Source organism: Panthera onca, chromosome C1, assembly GCF_046562875.1.
Source record: "Panthera onca isolate mPanOnc1 chromosome C1, mPanOnc1 haplotype 2, whole genome shotgun sequence".
Classification (NCBI taxonomy): Eukaryota; Metazoa; Chordata; class Mammalia; order Carnivora; family Felidae; genus Panthera; species Panthera onca.
The window spans coordinates 166868474-166883269 of NC_138346.1; the positions used below are offsets into that span (position 1 = coordinate 166868474).

The 14796-nt window shown below is 41.0% G+C and overlaps 1 protein-coding gene across 5 annotated transcripts in view; it reads right to left on the bottom strand.

Moving 5' to 3' along the window:
• The window catches only part of PDE4B (phosphodiesterase 4B), a 537685-nt gene that overhangs the window by 37087 nt on the left and 485802 nt on the right, over positions 1-14796 (bottom strand). For 4 of the 5 annotated variants that reach the window (XM_060625541.3, XM_060625542.3, XM_060625543.3 and 1 more), the window contains one exon: positions 4257-4369. In XM_060625541.3, coding sequence (XP_060481524.1) covers positions 4257-4369 — 113 coding nt within the window. Of the gene's footprint in view, positions 1-4256; positions 4370-4634; positions 4815-14796 lie in introns of those variants that run through there. The other variant, XM_060625544.3, reaches the window with a different exon arrangement.

Consider the following 14796-nt stretch of genomic DNA (forward strand, 5'->3'; position numbering starts at 1 on the left):
CCTTCTATCTCCCATTCCTATCGTACAGATTTCCTTAGCAAACACTGACTGAAGTAAGTGCTGGGTCCTGCTCTTTCATTCTAAAGAGACTACTAGTATTAAGGAGGACGGCTCTTTTCAACAATGAAACATCTATTTTCACCTTTGTCCTACACATAAAACAGCCCTGGGGGGCCAAGCTAGCCAAGAAAGAAAAGGATAATGGAGATGTTTGTGGGGAAGTTAGGAGAGCAATAAGTTGCTTGAACATAGCTCCTTGCTAAATACCACAGCATGTTCATCTTTTGAAAAACATTCAACATGCTGGGTATAAATGACCCCTCTGAAAATTTTCACCCGAAAAGTTTAGGCGAGAGACTCCACTTCTCAGTCAAAGCTCCCTTTCCTTGTCATTCACAGCTACGCCTGACTGGGATTGTTTTGTGCAGGTCCTTCCTCAGCTACTGTTGTTGCAACTCTGTACTTTTCTGACTGAGTCTGTCAGGAAGGAGACAGGAAATTCTAGTCACCCGCACAGCAGCTGTGCCATTCCTCCTATCCTCCTCCAATGACGTCGGTTGGCTTTGGTGACACGAGGTCAGGAACTGAGCCACAGTGAAGGTCAGGAAGATAGGTCAGTGTTTATGCCGTTGTTGGGCTGGGGATCCTGCTGAGGCTATTTGCTTTCTTCCTTGCTATACTGTTTCTCTTTCCGTTCCTCTTTTTACACGGCACAGCCAAAGCATCCTGTTTTCAAAACATCTGACTGTTTTGCCACTGAGGAACTCATGCTCTGATGCATTTCGCTGAAGTGTATGACAATTCTTCTAATTCAAGAGGTGATAAGAGTTGAAACAAAAATTAATGAACAAGTCTAAGAAGCCAATCTGTTGTTACAGAAAACAGCTCTAACATGTCTAACTGAACCTGGGCTGCTGGCAGAAGGTTCCCTTGACATTCTTTTCATCTTGAAAAACGTCATTGCCTCATAAAACTGCTTCATTTATTTCATCTTGTCATTTTTGGGAAAAATAACCTACCGTATTATCCCACCTCGCTGCATCTTTCTCTGTAATTTTGGAATTCCATTTGGCCTGGGGCCAGTATTAAGGGATGAGGGAAATTGGGGCCAAGGAGAAGTCTATGTTTCTGTAAGTCACAGAAACAGTTCCTTGTCTAACTCTCAGGCTCTGAAGCACACTTGGGAAAGCCAGTTATAATCTTTGATGTCACAATTTTCTTCAAAATATAAAAGGGCGAAGAAAAAACAACAAACACACAACCCTACCCAGATGGGTAAATATGAAAGACTGCTTCCTTTTTCTCTACTAGACACAGTCAATGCTCAACCATTTGCATGTTCCCAAACACCCCCAACATAAAACACTGGTTTTCCCAACACCACTGTTGAGTAGGTAAAAACTCAGTAATCGCTTAGCTGATCAGAACTAAGGACCCATCATTTTTGCAAAGATGTAGTAAATGCTATCAACAAGTTATCGTTTATTAATTATTACTACACATCAGGTGCCTTGCTGAAGGTTTCAGATGCATTATCTCATTAAATCTTTACAGTAACCCAGTAAGGTAGGGTGCTACTTTTACACTTTGTACCTGTTTTACAGATGAGAAAATTAAGTCTTAGAACAGTTAAGTAAGTTAGCCAAGGTCAAGTAGCTAGTCAATGATAGAGACAGGACTTGAACTATGATCTTTTGACTCCAAAGCCTATGCTTTTCACATACTTCCCTGTATAGAACATCTTCAGACTCACTTCCACGTCTATCAACTCAGAGATTTGCCAAGACTGCCAAAAATGACCAGCTACAACTACATAGGCGTGATAATGATAATGATGATGATGACTGTATTTTTAAACAGTGACTTGGATGGAATGTTCAAATAATTTCAACCACATTTAAAAATAAATGTGGAATTTTATTTTTACCACAAATAATTCAATTCCCAGAAAATGGATACAGATCAATTTCTTTTTGGTGGCCACAAAATATTATTATTATATTATATTATATTATATTATATGTGCCACAGATTAAGCCTTACCTGAAACAATTATCTGGCTAATCAAGATTCTGGGGGGAAAAAGGTCACTGAGTGAATAGAAAGAGAAGGAGATCTTTTTACAAATGAAATTGACTTTGGCTGTCAGCTGAGCATTATTCATCTACTGGATAATTGCTTTGCCCTACAACCTCTCCACTGCACATATCAAAAATAGGTGAAACTGCATGCCTTGTCCTTAAGCTAACTGTGTCAGCATTAAGGTTTAGCCCTTTCTTTAGGGTTAGCTCTATTCAGCTTTCATTGCTTCCTGCACAGGATACCATAAAGGAGGAGCGGAAGCCTTAAACGATTGGAATTCTCACCGGGACCTACACAGTCTTTGGTCTTAGAGCCTTATTGACCATTACACTGATTATGAACAATTTGTAAATACATTTGTAAAATAATGTGTCATTTCAGCACCCCAGACACAGACCTGGTTAGAATTTATAAGGCATCAACACTCCAAATGAAAAATAAGGACAATTTGCAGTTTCTCAGTGTGTACTCTTTCTGTTCCCTGGAGTTAGTTGTCTACTTTATCTTAGTAACTCAAGAAGAAAGTTCAGCATGTTTTTTATGGTGAAAGCTGCTAAAAAACTACCCCTAAATATTGGACCTACATCTTGTATGGGCATCAATGCTCACAACATGCAGTGAACAAAGGATCTGTTAATGCTCCGAAGCAGGCTAAAGCATGTGTGAAAATCTTTCTACTTGGAGTCCAGTGTGCTTTAGAGAAGTTACGCAGTTAAGCCCTCCTCGTGGGGAAGCAGTTGGTCAAGTTTACAACAGCCTGGAAAATCCCAGAATTTAGTTTTCAGTTGAGAACTTCAGAAAAAAGTCAGTAAATAGTTAAATCTCAAAACTTTTCTTTTGTTTTTCCAACTTGAATCTGAACTACAATTTGAGAAAGAGACTTATTTTATTTTTTGCCCTTTCATTAACCAAGAAACAAGAGTTAAGAAGAGTCTATCCCCACACTCCCAGGACCCTTCAAGACCTCCTAAGGACACAGGGCTCCCGGCACTCAGATCCCTCGAGCAGGAGTCAGTAAGCCTTGATAGGAAGGTGATACTTTTAACGTCAGAAAGAGGGAGGAGGGACACACATTCACCAGGGAACCTCAGGGCTGGAAAGGGCATGTTGGCAGGTGTGGAGCAAAATCTCTTCCCGGCACCAGAACCGTAAGATAGTAAGACAATTCTTCAGGCTAAGATGATTGGGGATTCTTAAGATATACACTTATAAAGGTGTAGTGTTAAAGCTTTCCACAAAAACCAACAACAATAAATATATACATACATACACACACATCATATATAAAGTTAACATTCTCCAAGGGGGGGGAACAAACAAACAAAAAGCAACAACTCTCACTACATAAATTAGCACTCTAAATCCAGGTGTTAATTAAACAAATGATACAATGACAGATAATTAAAACTCTTCAACACTAAGTTTTGTCTAGGGATTGTAAGTAAAACCATTTCTTCGCAGTATGGGTGGAACTTAATCTCAAATAAGTCCACTTTGAAAAGCAGCAAACTTTTAAAAAATAACTTTCTTTTTTGGGAGACAGAGTATATTCTTTCTTTCTTTCTTTCTTTCTTTCTTTCTTTTCTTTCTTTCTCTTTCTTTCTTTCTTTCTTTCTTTCTTTCTTTCTCTCTTCTTTTTAATCTTAGGTCATGCCAGCATCACAAAAGAAATGTTAGAGAATCCCAGAATGTCCTTCTGAGAAGAGTTTCAGAATTAATAGAACTTCAGGGAGAACCATTCTCTCCATTGATACATGGAGATCACATTATTTTCTTGTTCAAAAAAATATGTCTAACACCTGGTTGCAATGCAGCGTGTTACCATTTTACCCTATGAATTCATTCAGATTTTATCTTCCTGACAGCGGTTTTTCTTTTTTAAAGGCTTTTCATTTGTACAGTTAATAAGCACCTCTCCCCTTAAACAAATTTCAAACTACATCACTAACAAAGAAGTTTGGTTTCTGGGCATGAAAGCGGATGGAGGATTTTTAACTTTTGCTGCAGCATCAAGACACCAGCAAAGTGTGGCACTTGGGGACAGAACCCTCCGAGGCAGGCTCAGCAAACCCGTTCTGACGCCGCGTCCTCGGATGCACCCCAGGCTGCAGGCAGAGGCCAGGGGAGCCCAGGGGATGCCGGGGAGCTTGAGTGAATAAACGGTCACCCCTTACCTTGTTAGAAGCCATCTCACTGACAGAGCGGTAGGTCTGGATGGTCTCTAGCTGGTCTAAGCACCAGTCCAATTCCTCCAGCGTTTCCATTGCTAATTTTTGATAAGATTCTTCTGCAAACAAACACACAGGCATGTAGTTAGGCTGGAGCGGCTGCAGGCTGTCCATAGCCGAGTCCCCGCCGCCGCCGCTGATTCCGGAGCTACTGAAGGTGGCCCCGTGCTCCTTCATTATTTGCGCGCTGACTCCTTCCTTCCAGCTCTCTCCACCAGGAGAACAAATCACCGCGGTGCTCTGCCTGGGGTGGCTGGTGCCAAGTTTTCACCACCATCCCCCCCCTCACCCCCCCCCCGCTTGGATGAGGTGTCCCCGATCTACCAAGAAACTTCCTCCGAGGAAGAAGGCGGGGAAACATCTCTTAGAGGCTCATCTGCATACATGTGTCCTAAAACTAAAGGCAGAAGCAGTGAGTTTTCTCAGGCTCTCTCTGCCTTAGTCATCCCGGGGCTCTTCAGGGTGCGTGATGTCATTTCTGAGGGTTTGCAGTCTGGAGCAGAAATGAGGAAAGCATTTTCTCATTTGCTTTTCTTCTAAATGAAACATTTGGGCGCGGGGCTGGGGGAGGGGGTGCTGCTGACAGTGACTTTGGAAGTCTAGGCAGTCATTCATGCAGGGGGATGTGTACATGTTGGAGACTTGTAATTCAGCACACATTGACCCGCACTAGCGAGAGGTGTAGGCTAGTCTCCCCTCTTCTGAATCTCTCCTTTAAGATGAGGTTTCCCTGATAAGACTTCTGTCTAAGAGAAACTGGAGTTTTACGGGAACACGTTTATTGGCCTGGAGTCTCAGCTCTTGTTATACTAAACAAAGCTAAAACTTCTCTTCTGCCACTGCCAGGGTCACAGGGAAATTCTGAACCGGACTTTCAGGTGGAGCCAGATGTGAACACTGCAGATTTTCACTTTGATTAAAGCCAGGGGCTGTGCTTTATGGTGGTGGGACTCTAGACTTTCTGGAAATATTTCTCAGTAGTCCATTAAAAAATATGTCTTCAAGATCATACTTTTGCTGGATAATAAAGATCTTTCTGAATGTTCAAAACATGTCCTTCCATACCCAAGAGTCTAATATTCAACATTATTGACTTAAGCACTCTATGTTAATAAACACGGAATTGACTTTATAAATGCTAGATGAATTAATGATGCAACACTTATAAAAGTCAACCAGACTCTCCTGCATACATGACTGGTTTTGAGGGGAACAGCATTCATTAATTCTATCAAGCCTTCTGGAAAACGGGCACACAACAGGTGCTAATAAAATTTAAAAATCTTGTGTGGACTTCTATTACAGAAAAGATTACACACATTCCTGTCAAATTTAGAATATATTTTTCATATGTTCATACAGAAATCCAAGGGAGACCACATAGCCTCTTATTGTTACTTGAATAATTCTGTGTGTGTGAGACATTCATACTAAGTAGGAAGCAGAAAAGAGAATGAGTAAAAGAGTGATTCCAACGGACTAGAATCGCTTGATCACAGACGCACATTTCAAAGAACAGATCTTTCATTTATCCCTCAAATACGCAGACACTAGGATAACGAGGGGTTAAAATTCAATATCCTGTATGTCATACTTAAAAGCCACAAAACCATTGGAGGTGACTTCCTCTATTTTTTTCACACTCTGCAAAAATGTGCAGACAAGAACTGAGGCGTTTTTAGTAAAACTCATTTCAAGCCAGACTTACACATCCCTTCCCTCCTTTCCCCGTCAATTTTGTTATGCTGCTTCAACAGGCAGAAGCTCCTCACTTACTGTCTACGGTGTCCAACACACCCCCTTGTCTCCTCTATTTCCTTCCAGAGGATCACTTCTTCCAACGAAGCTTTCCCTGAAGTGCCAGAACCCCCCCATCCTCTTTCCCAGCCTCTTATCAGAGACAAGGTCCAACCATTTCCCAGCTACTTGGGCCTTACTACCTTCATGTCTTCCATATCGCAACTTGTGGTTCTCAGTAATTAAGATGCTCAGAGCCTTTTGAATTGGCCGATATGCAACATGACCATGAGATGATCTATCACATTTCTCCTTCATGAAGAGGGAAAAAAGGGATCCAATTTCCACTCTGGGCTGACAAAGGAAATACAATAATCGTAACAGCAGAAGGACTAGGAAGAAGGAGGACTCTTCAAAGATCCAGCAGTAAAGGGTTACCTCCACAGCTCATTCACTATTACCCAGAACAAGCACATCTGAGCTCCTAGACTTAGTACAGTCGTGAGATCCCAGTGACTGGCCAATGGATATGATAGGCCCTTACTCTACTGCCCTTTCTTATTCTGGTCAGCTACAATATTTTTAAGTGAGAACTTTTGTGAAGTTAGTGTTGTAGTTAGTGAGAATTTGTTCCTTTCCAGACTGTTAATCTATAGTTAAAACTCGGTTTGTGTCTCATTCTGGACCCTTCTTATCACAGGAACTAATGCAGGCTGCACAGATGTCAGAGTGGGCTAAGTATATGGGCATCAACCCCCTGCTACTTCTGGGGAAAGCCAAAGGAAAGGACCAGTGATGCTCAGGACTGGCTTCCACACTATAACTTCTGATTCTAGCACTGGATCCAGTGCTTGGTACCTACCGGATACTCAGTAAGTACTCAGAGGAATGCCCAAGCAGCCTGCAACTGTCTAGAGATTTGGATATCTAGAGATTGAATGGTGCATCTGCAGTCCTGTGGGAAGAGCAACAGCTTTGGAGTGAGACTCACACATTTAGAGTTTCTCTTCTGTTTCCTATGTGATCCTGGACCTCAATTTCCTACATCTTAAAATAAAGATGAGAATATTTATCTCTTAGTTCTTAGCAGATTATCAATGCATCGGAACACAACTATTAATGGTAATCAAAATAACCCAAAGGCCTGGCATTTGAGAGTAGGGAAGAATAGGAAGGGAGAGAGAGGAATTGTGAACTCCACAAAGGGTTTTACGGTCAGGATCAGCTACATAATTTTCAGGGTCCAGTGCAAAATGAAATTGCAGAGCCCCTTATTCAAACAGCAGGAAAAGTGCTGTTGAAGGTAATAAAAGCATGAAGTTTTTTTTTTTTTTTCTTTCTTCTGGAGTCTCTCTCTCTGAGCTATCATGGTAGTACTTTGTTTTTTGTCTTCTGTTTAAAAAAACCTTTTATTTTTATTTATTTTTTTTTAAAATTTTTTTTTCAACGTTTTTTATTTATTTTTGGGACAGAGAGAGACAGAGCATGAACGGGGGAGGGTCAGAGAGAGGGAGACACAGAATCAGAAGCAGGCTCCAGGCTCTGAGCCATCAGCCCAGAGCCCGACGCGGGGCTCGAACTCACGGACCGCGAGATAGCGACCTGGCTGAAGTCGGACGCTTAACCGACTGCGCCACCCAGGCGCCCCAAAAAACCTTTTATTTTAAAATAACCCTAGATTTAGGGAAAAGTTGCAAAGCTAATGTAGAGAGTTTCCACATACCACACATTTATATTTCTCTATTGTTAGCATCTTACGTTATTATGGCACATTTATCACAATTAATGAATGGCATGGTGTTTTTTATTTACTCTGTAATATTGTGTTTCCTTGGGCATGAGGATACTATGAGGAGAGTGCAGACCCTCACAGGATTCCAGGCCCTACATCCTGTGACTTAGGGCAAGACAGAGCTCACAAGTCGCTGGGGTACCCCTATCTGCCAGCTGCCAAACTGATGTGCTGTGCCCCAGACAGGGGCAGGCTCTGGGGAAGTCAGACACTTCCTTTCCCCACAGTACCAATGCCCCACTCCACAGAAGACAGGTGGCCCCTAAGGGCATTACAAGGTCTGCACTGGGGCGTACTAGATACCCAGGGCAGGGGTGGGCAAGAGGCTCACCCCACCAAGACATGGCGTCTGTCTACCATGGTATAGCCATGCCAGCCCAGGCCAGGGATGGCTGCTACCATGTCCCATCTGAGACTTTGCAAGGCACACGTGACCAACCCAGACCCTCTCTGCACATGCACCTAGGCCCCCTCTGGGAATGGGTGGCAAGGGGAGGGATGCTGGATGAGTCCTGGGGTGCCAGGGATCAGGGAAATAGTGGGCTGAGAGTAAGTCTAGGGGAGGCAAACAAGTGACAGAAAGAAGGTGGGACAGCATATGAGCCAAGGCTCTAAGTCACTGGAGTATACTCCATTTCCCCCTCAGACTTCATTTACAAAACACGAGATCAAAAATAAAATTATCATGAGTTTCCAGGCAGCAACTATGGGGCCCTGCTGGAGTGGGGCTCTATGCCTCTTGCCCAGGTTGCATGCCCACGAAGTTGGTCATTTCCTGTCTTGCAAAAATGGCTCGGAGAAGGAACAATGCTTAATACCACAGAAGCAAGTCTTAAGGGGATAAGAGCAGGTGATGGGACCATGTATGATCATGGGGTTGACCCTATTTATCAAAAATTTCCAAAGGGAAGAGGAGCAGGGAGAACCAACCTCCTGTTCTTCCCTTCTTTCCCTCTTTCCCTCTGATAAGAGAGGCAAAGGGAGATTCACTTTCTCTTACAGGTCTGGTAGGTATTACATTCGACCCTGAGAAACAGGAAGAGAGAATGAGTAAATAATTATAGCCAATATTAATCTGGTAATAATATGTGGCATTCATAAAGCCCTCTTCTCAAAAGAGTTCCAAGCACACTACTCATGTATCCTTGCAACATGTCCGTGATAGCCACTGGAGAGGTATGATTATCTCTAAATTACCTTAAGGCACAAGCCAAGAAGTCAGAGGTTAAATTACTAGAGCAAGATTCCTGGCAAGACCATTTCTTGGTCTGTGAAATAGATTCAGCTCCATGCCGAAAATGCATGGATTCCTGAAAATGCTGATTTAAAGTGGAATCTTACCATTGGATATTTTCTATTGAAAATTGTGTAATTGCCTTTTAAATGTGGTCACTTCTTGAGTCTCCTCTTCCCTTTTCTGATGTACCTAACGCAGTCATTAGCACACGGAGGCTGTGCAATATTTACTCAGGAGAACTGGTATGGTTCTGGTCCTTTATCTTGCTTCAGTGGCTGACATAAGGCAAGTTACGTAAGATTGCTGAGACTAAATTTCTTTATCCGGAGAATGAGGGTAAAGATACTTACCCTATTCTCACAGGGGAGGTAGAATAGGAGGATACAGACAAACCAGACTGTAAACCTTTAAGTATGATGCATATTTGATAAATTTCACATTTATTATTACAGATGGGATATAGGTGCATTAGAGAAAATTAGAAAATTACGGAGAAACAAAAATTTGAAATGATAAAAATGTCACATTTTTACTAAGCTCACTATTATTAATCCTTTTGTGCATATATGTTCATGCATGTTTGTGGTGATCACACTATACAAACTGTTAACATTCATTTTTTTCAGTAATGACATAAAGAGCTGTGCATATGTAATGTGTACATCTTGATGAGTTTGAAGATCAGCATACACCTGTGAAACTGTCACCATAAACAACATCATTAATTTAACCATCACCTCTCAAAGTTTCCTCCCTCTGTGTGTGCGTGTGACGAGAATAGTTAACAGAAGACCTACCTTCTTAACAAATGTTTAAGTATATGATACATTATTAACTATACGCACCATGCTATCCAGTCGTCTTTAGGACTTACTTACTTTGCATATCTTAAACTATGCACCTTTCTACGAACATCTTCCCAATCCCCTTTTCCTCAGTCCATGGTAACTACCATTCTACTCTCAGCTTTTACGTTTTTTACTATGTTAGATTCCTGATATAAAGGATCATTCTAAATCAATTTTTAAAAAATTTTTTTTAAAGTTTATTTATTTTTGAGACAGAGGGAGACAGAGCATGAATGGAGGAGGGTCAGAGAGAGGGAGACACAGAATCTGAAACAGGCTCCAGGCTCTGAGCGGTCAACACAGAGCCCGACGCGGGGCTCGAACTCACGGACCGTAAGATCATGACCTGAGCCGAAGTCGGCCGCTTAACCGACTGAGCCACCCAGGTGCCCCTCTAAATCAATTTTAAGATAGCTCCGTATATATCAGAAACATATCCATCAAGGGGCACCTGGGTGGCACAGTGGGCTAAGTGTCCGACTTCGGCTCAGGTCATGATCTCATGGTTCATGAATCTGAACACTGCATCGGTCTCCCTGCTGTCACCACAGAGCCCGCTTTGGATCCTCTAGGCCCCTCTCTCTCTCTCTGCCCCTCCCCCACTCATTCTCTCTCTCTCTCTCTCTCTCTCTCTCTCTACCTCAAAATAAATAAATAAACTTAAAAAATGCAACATATCCATCAAGTCATTCCACTTTCTACTCAAAGAAAGCACATAGAAAAGAAATGTAAATAATCTTTTATTTAGCAGTGTCACACAATCAAACTCTTCCCAGTAGAGAAGGTGGTAGTTATTCATAAGGTTATGTAGTGGTTAAACCAATTAGAACAACTGCCACATGTAACAACAGGGATGGACCTAATAAACATAAATGTCAAGCAAAAGAAACCAGATATTGCAAAGCACATAAAAATGGGATTCAATCTAAATAATGTTCAAAAGCGGCAAAAGTGAGTCTATGATATTAGAAGTCCAGATATTAGTTACTGTGGAGGGCTAGTGACTGGAAGGGACTTAAGGACAGGCTCCTCTGGGGCTGGTAATGGTCCATTTCTTGCTTTGACTACTCATTAGCTGAGTGTGTTCATTTCACGACAATTCACTGACTCCTATTCTTGTTATTTGTACACTGTTCTCCATCTTTCTGATTTTCTTATGCATGCTTTCTATAGATAATCCCCATCTAGGGAAGCCCATTTACAAAAACAAAGAACAGGATTTCTAAAAAAACAAAACAAAAACAAAAAACAAAAACCCACCACATTTCCTTTCCTTTTGTTCAACATAACTTGAATATATCTGAAAAACAGCCCCCCAAATAGGTTAGTTTTATATTGCATAGACCAGGATGCTCCTACTACCTCAAAACCCAGTGGAACCCATTGGAGTCTGACTCAGATGTTTGCAAATCTTGACTTTGCCACTCATTCACTAGGCGTGTAACCTTAGACAAGGTGAGCAGCCTGTGCCTCTGTTTCTTTACCTGTGAAACAGGAAGACAGCATAAACTAGCTGTGAGAATGAATGGAAGCGACATATGCCAAGTGTTCGGTATAGTGCTTGGCACATGTCAGGAAATTTCTTTTGCCTCCCCACCCCCTCCCAGAGTGTCGCTTCCACTGTATGACCTCAGACAGGAGTTGCCTCTTGGCTAGGTTAGAGTTTAGTGGTGTTCACTTCTAAATGTAGACCTGGCCTGATATATCATTCTGCTTTCACCAAATCTGACACACCAGGTCAGTGGACTTTCAGAAGTAGAGAATTGTACAAGAAAACTGTTTGTTCCTTTATTCATTCCACAAAATTCCATTGAGAGTCTAGTACATGCCCAGCATGATGCTAGGTGCTGGGGTTTACAACAATGAACAAGACATGGTCCACTGTATTGTATAACTGTATAAGAAACACCTTTCCCATTCTCCAAAATGGTTAGTCTGTGCAACCGGGTGCCTTAGCAGCTTCCTCCCCTCCCCTGCCCCCGCCCCAAATTTATACAGTGCCTTGGTGAAAATTAGAAAAATGTGCCCTCTTTTGGCAGAGGTAGCCCTAGGGCAGAAAGCTTGGGAAGTGACGCATGGGATGAATTGATGAGCTCTCCTCATCACCTGGCTGAGTACCTTTGATCAGTACTCAAACTACACAATGACCTTATGCAATGGCCGGGTGGCACATGGATGTGGGGGCAAGCTAGCATGAAGCTTTCCCCCATATTACTGGGCGTGCTCTGTAAAAGCAGAGCACAGAACTGAGTCACAGCAAAAATCCACACTCTTAACCTCAAAACAAAGCAAACCCTTGACATTGAAAGGAAAGTATCCTCAGACCTTCCCTAGCTCTTAATTTGTGAATACCATAATAACTTAAACAGCGTTAAATAGGCCTCTACAAAATAACTTAAAATTTTAACTTGATAGACTAATTATTACCTTTAAATACAGTTTTTGTTTTTGTAGACAAAACTTCTAAAGCAAGGCTCCACAGGGAAAAAAATATGAAAGAAGTCGTTCATCAGGAAAACTAAGAGACCACTCTTCTGATCCTTGGAAGTGAGAAGTGTGTATTAATTGGATTCTCTGTATTCAGCTTATGACTCTAGCTTTATCCACAAGCTTCTAGCCCTGTAGATGTCCTCTCTAGGTTCTTTGTGCCTTGATGTTAGCAGGCTTATTTCATTCCTCTGTTGCTCCTCACAGTGTAATAAGTGTTTGTTAAAATGCAAAATAGTTTCATACATATGGAAATCAGCCTCTCTTTATTTCAAGGTAGCAGGCTGGGGCTATTGGCCTGTTTATTTAGTGGCCTTGGTTATGATTTTTTTCCCCCTTACATTAGCAATACTTTTCATTGTATGTTTTTATGTCCGAAGGTATTTATTTTCTTTTGATGAATACTTGTAAATGAAATGTACCTGTTAGAGTGCAAGATTTCAAGAAGGCATGTTGCTTTAACCTGGAGTAAAGCATTCTTAGAACAAATCACCAAAACTGGAGGACATTTCTACATTCTGTAACAGAGTGCTTCCAAAGGCAGTTTGTAAGCCCTATGTGGCCTTTCTCTAGGCAGGATTTTGTTAATGTGTCTTTATAAATATGGAACTTTGCAATTGCACATGACAGGGATTTCACTGTGGGTGGATTCATGGAAGAAGAGGTTCACTGCCCTCAAGAGAAATAACAGTGAAAAGTAGGTCATTTTGATGCTGATTTCTTTAGCAAACTCCTCTAAGACTGCAAGTTAAAAAAAACTCCAATCACAACTAGATTTTATACATATACCTTGATAGTTTACCAAGTGCTTTCATCCCTTGCAAATCATAGTTTTCCTTGAAAAATAAATCCCATGAGATAGAAATTATTATTCTGTATTACAATTATTAAACTTTTTCCATTATGCATGTGAGGATATAGAGGCTTGGAGGTGTCCAATGATTTGCTTAAAGCCATCCTATGACAGAGAGAGAGAGATGAGAGATTGAGAGGAAGGAAGGAGGGAGAGGGAAGGGGGGCAGCCAGCAGGGAAGGAGAAAACCTAAGTTCTCTGATTCTAAATTCCATGGTATTTTTTTGCTAAGCTATGGGGCCTGTTATAAACAAATGATCCAACTTTTGCTTTCACCCAGGTGGGCTTAGACAAAACTATGTTTCTGAGATGCCAACCTCAAGCTCCATTCCCTTCTGCCCTACCTCTCACTCTTCCAATGTCCTTCCCCTCACAGAAACGTGTTCTTCAGAAGAACTCTGAGTTTGGCATTTACTTACTAATGAGAATCTGTACTCGTGTAGACAATAACACCTACCATCAATGTGAGAGTGCTCAAGGAACTCCATTACCCACCTGTGTTAGTGTTAAAGAACAGTGACACAAGGCAGTGATTAGAGATGGAGGTAAGTTGCTATCCTAATAGCAACACTATTTAGTTGCTATTTAGTTGCTACACTAAATATATGCAAGAGATATTTATGAAGGATATACAGTAGTGGTTAAAAGCTTGGTATCTGGAACCAGACCACCTGGGTTCATACAGTAAAGTTAAAGTCTCTTTCTTAGCTTCTCCATGCCTTAGTTTCCTCACCATGTAATGAGAATAATATGTATCTATATAATGGATTATAGTCTTTAATTAGTAAACTAAATGTAAAATGCTTAGGATAGTATGTGGTGTATTATAAGTACAGATAAATATTTAATTAGCAGGTTTTTAAAAAATGTCTTATTTGAGTATAGTTGACAAACAGGGTTACATTAGTTTCAGGTGTACAACATAATGATTCTACTTCTCTATAGGCTATGTTACATTCATCACAAGGATAGCTACTGGCTATCAACATACCATGCTTTTATAGTATCATTGACAACATTCCCTATGCTGTGCCTTTTATTCTTGTGACTTATTCATTGTATAACTGGAAGCCTGTATCTCTCACTCCCCTTCACCCATTGTGGCCATTCTCCTCCTGCCCCACCCCACCCCCCACCTCCTACAACCATCAGTTTGTTCTCTGTATTTACAGGTCTGATTCTGCTTTTTGTTTGTTTGTGTATTCATTTGGCCTTTTAGATCCCACATATGAGTGACATCATACGGTATTTATCTTTCTCAGTCTGACTTATTTCATTTAGCACAATACCTTCTAGATCCATTTATGTTGTTGCAAATGGCATGACTGCATCCATTTTTATGGCTACATTTTAAATATATACACACACATACATACACACACTGATATATATATATATATATATATATATATATATATATACACACCATATTAATATGTACACATACACATATACTATATGCATACATTATCATATATGTATACCTATATACATACAAATATATATATATATACACACATACATACATACAT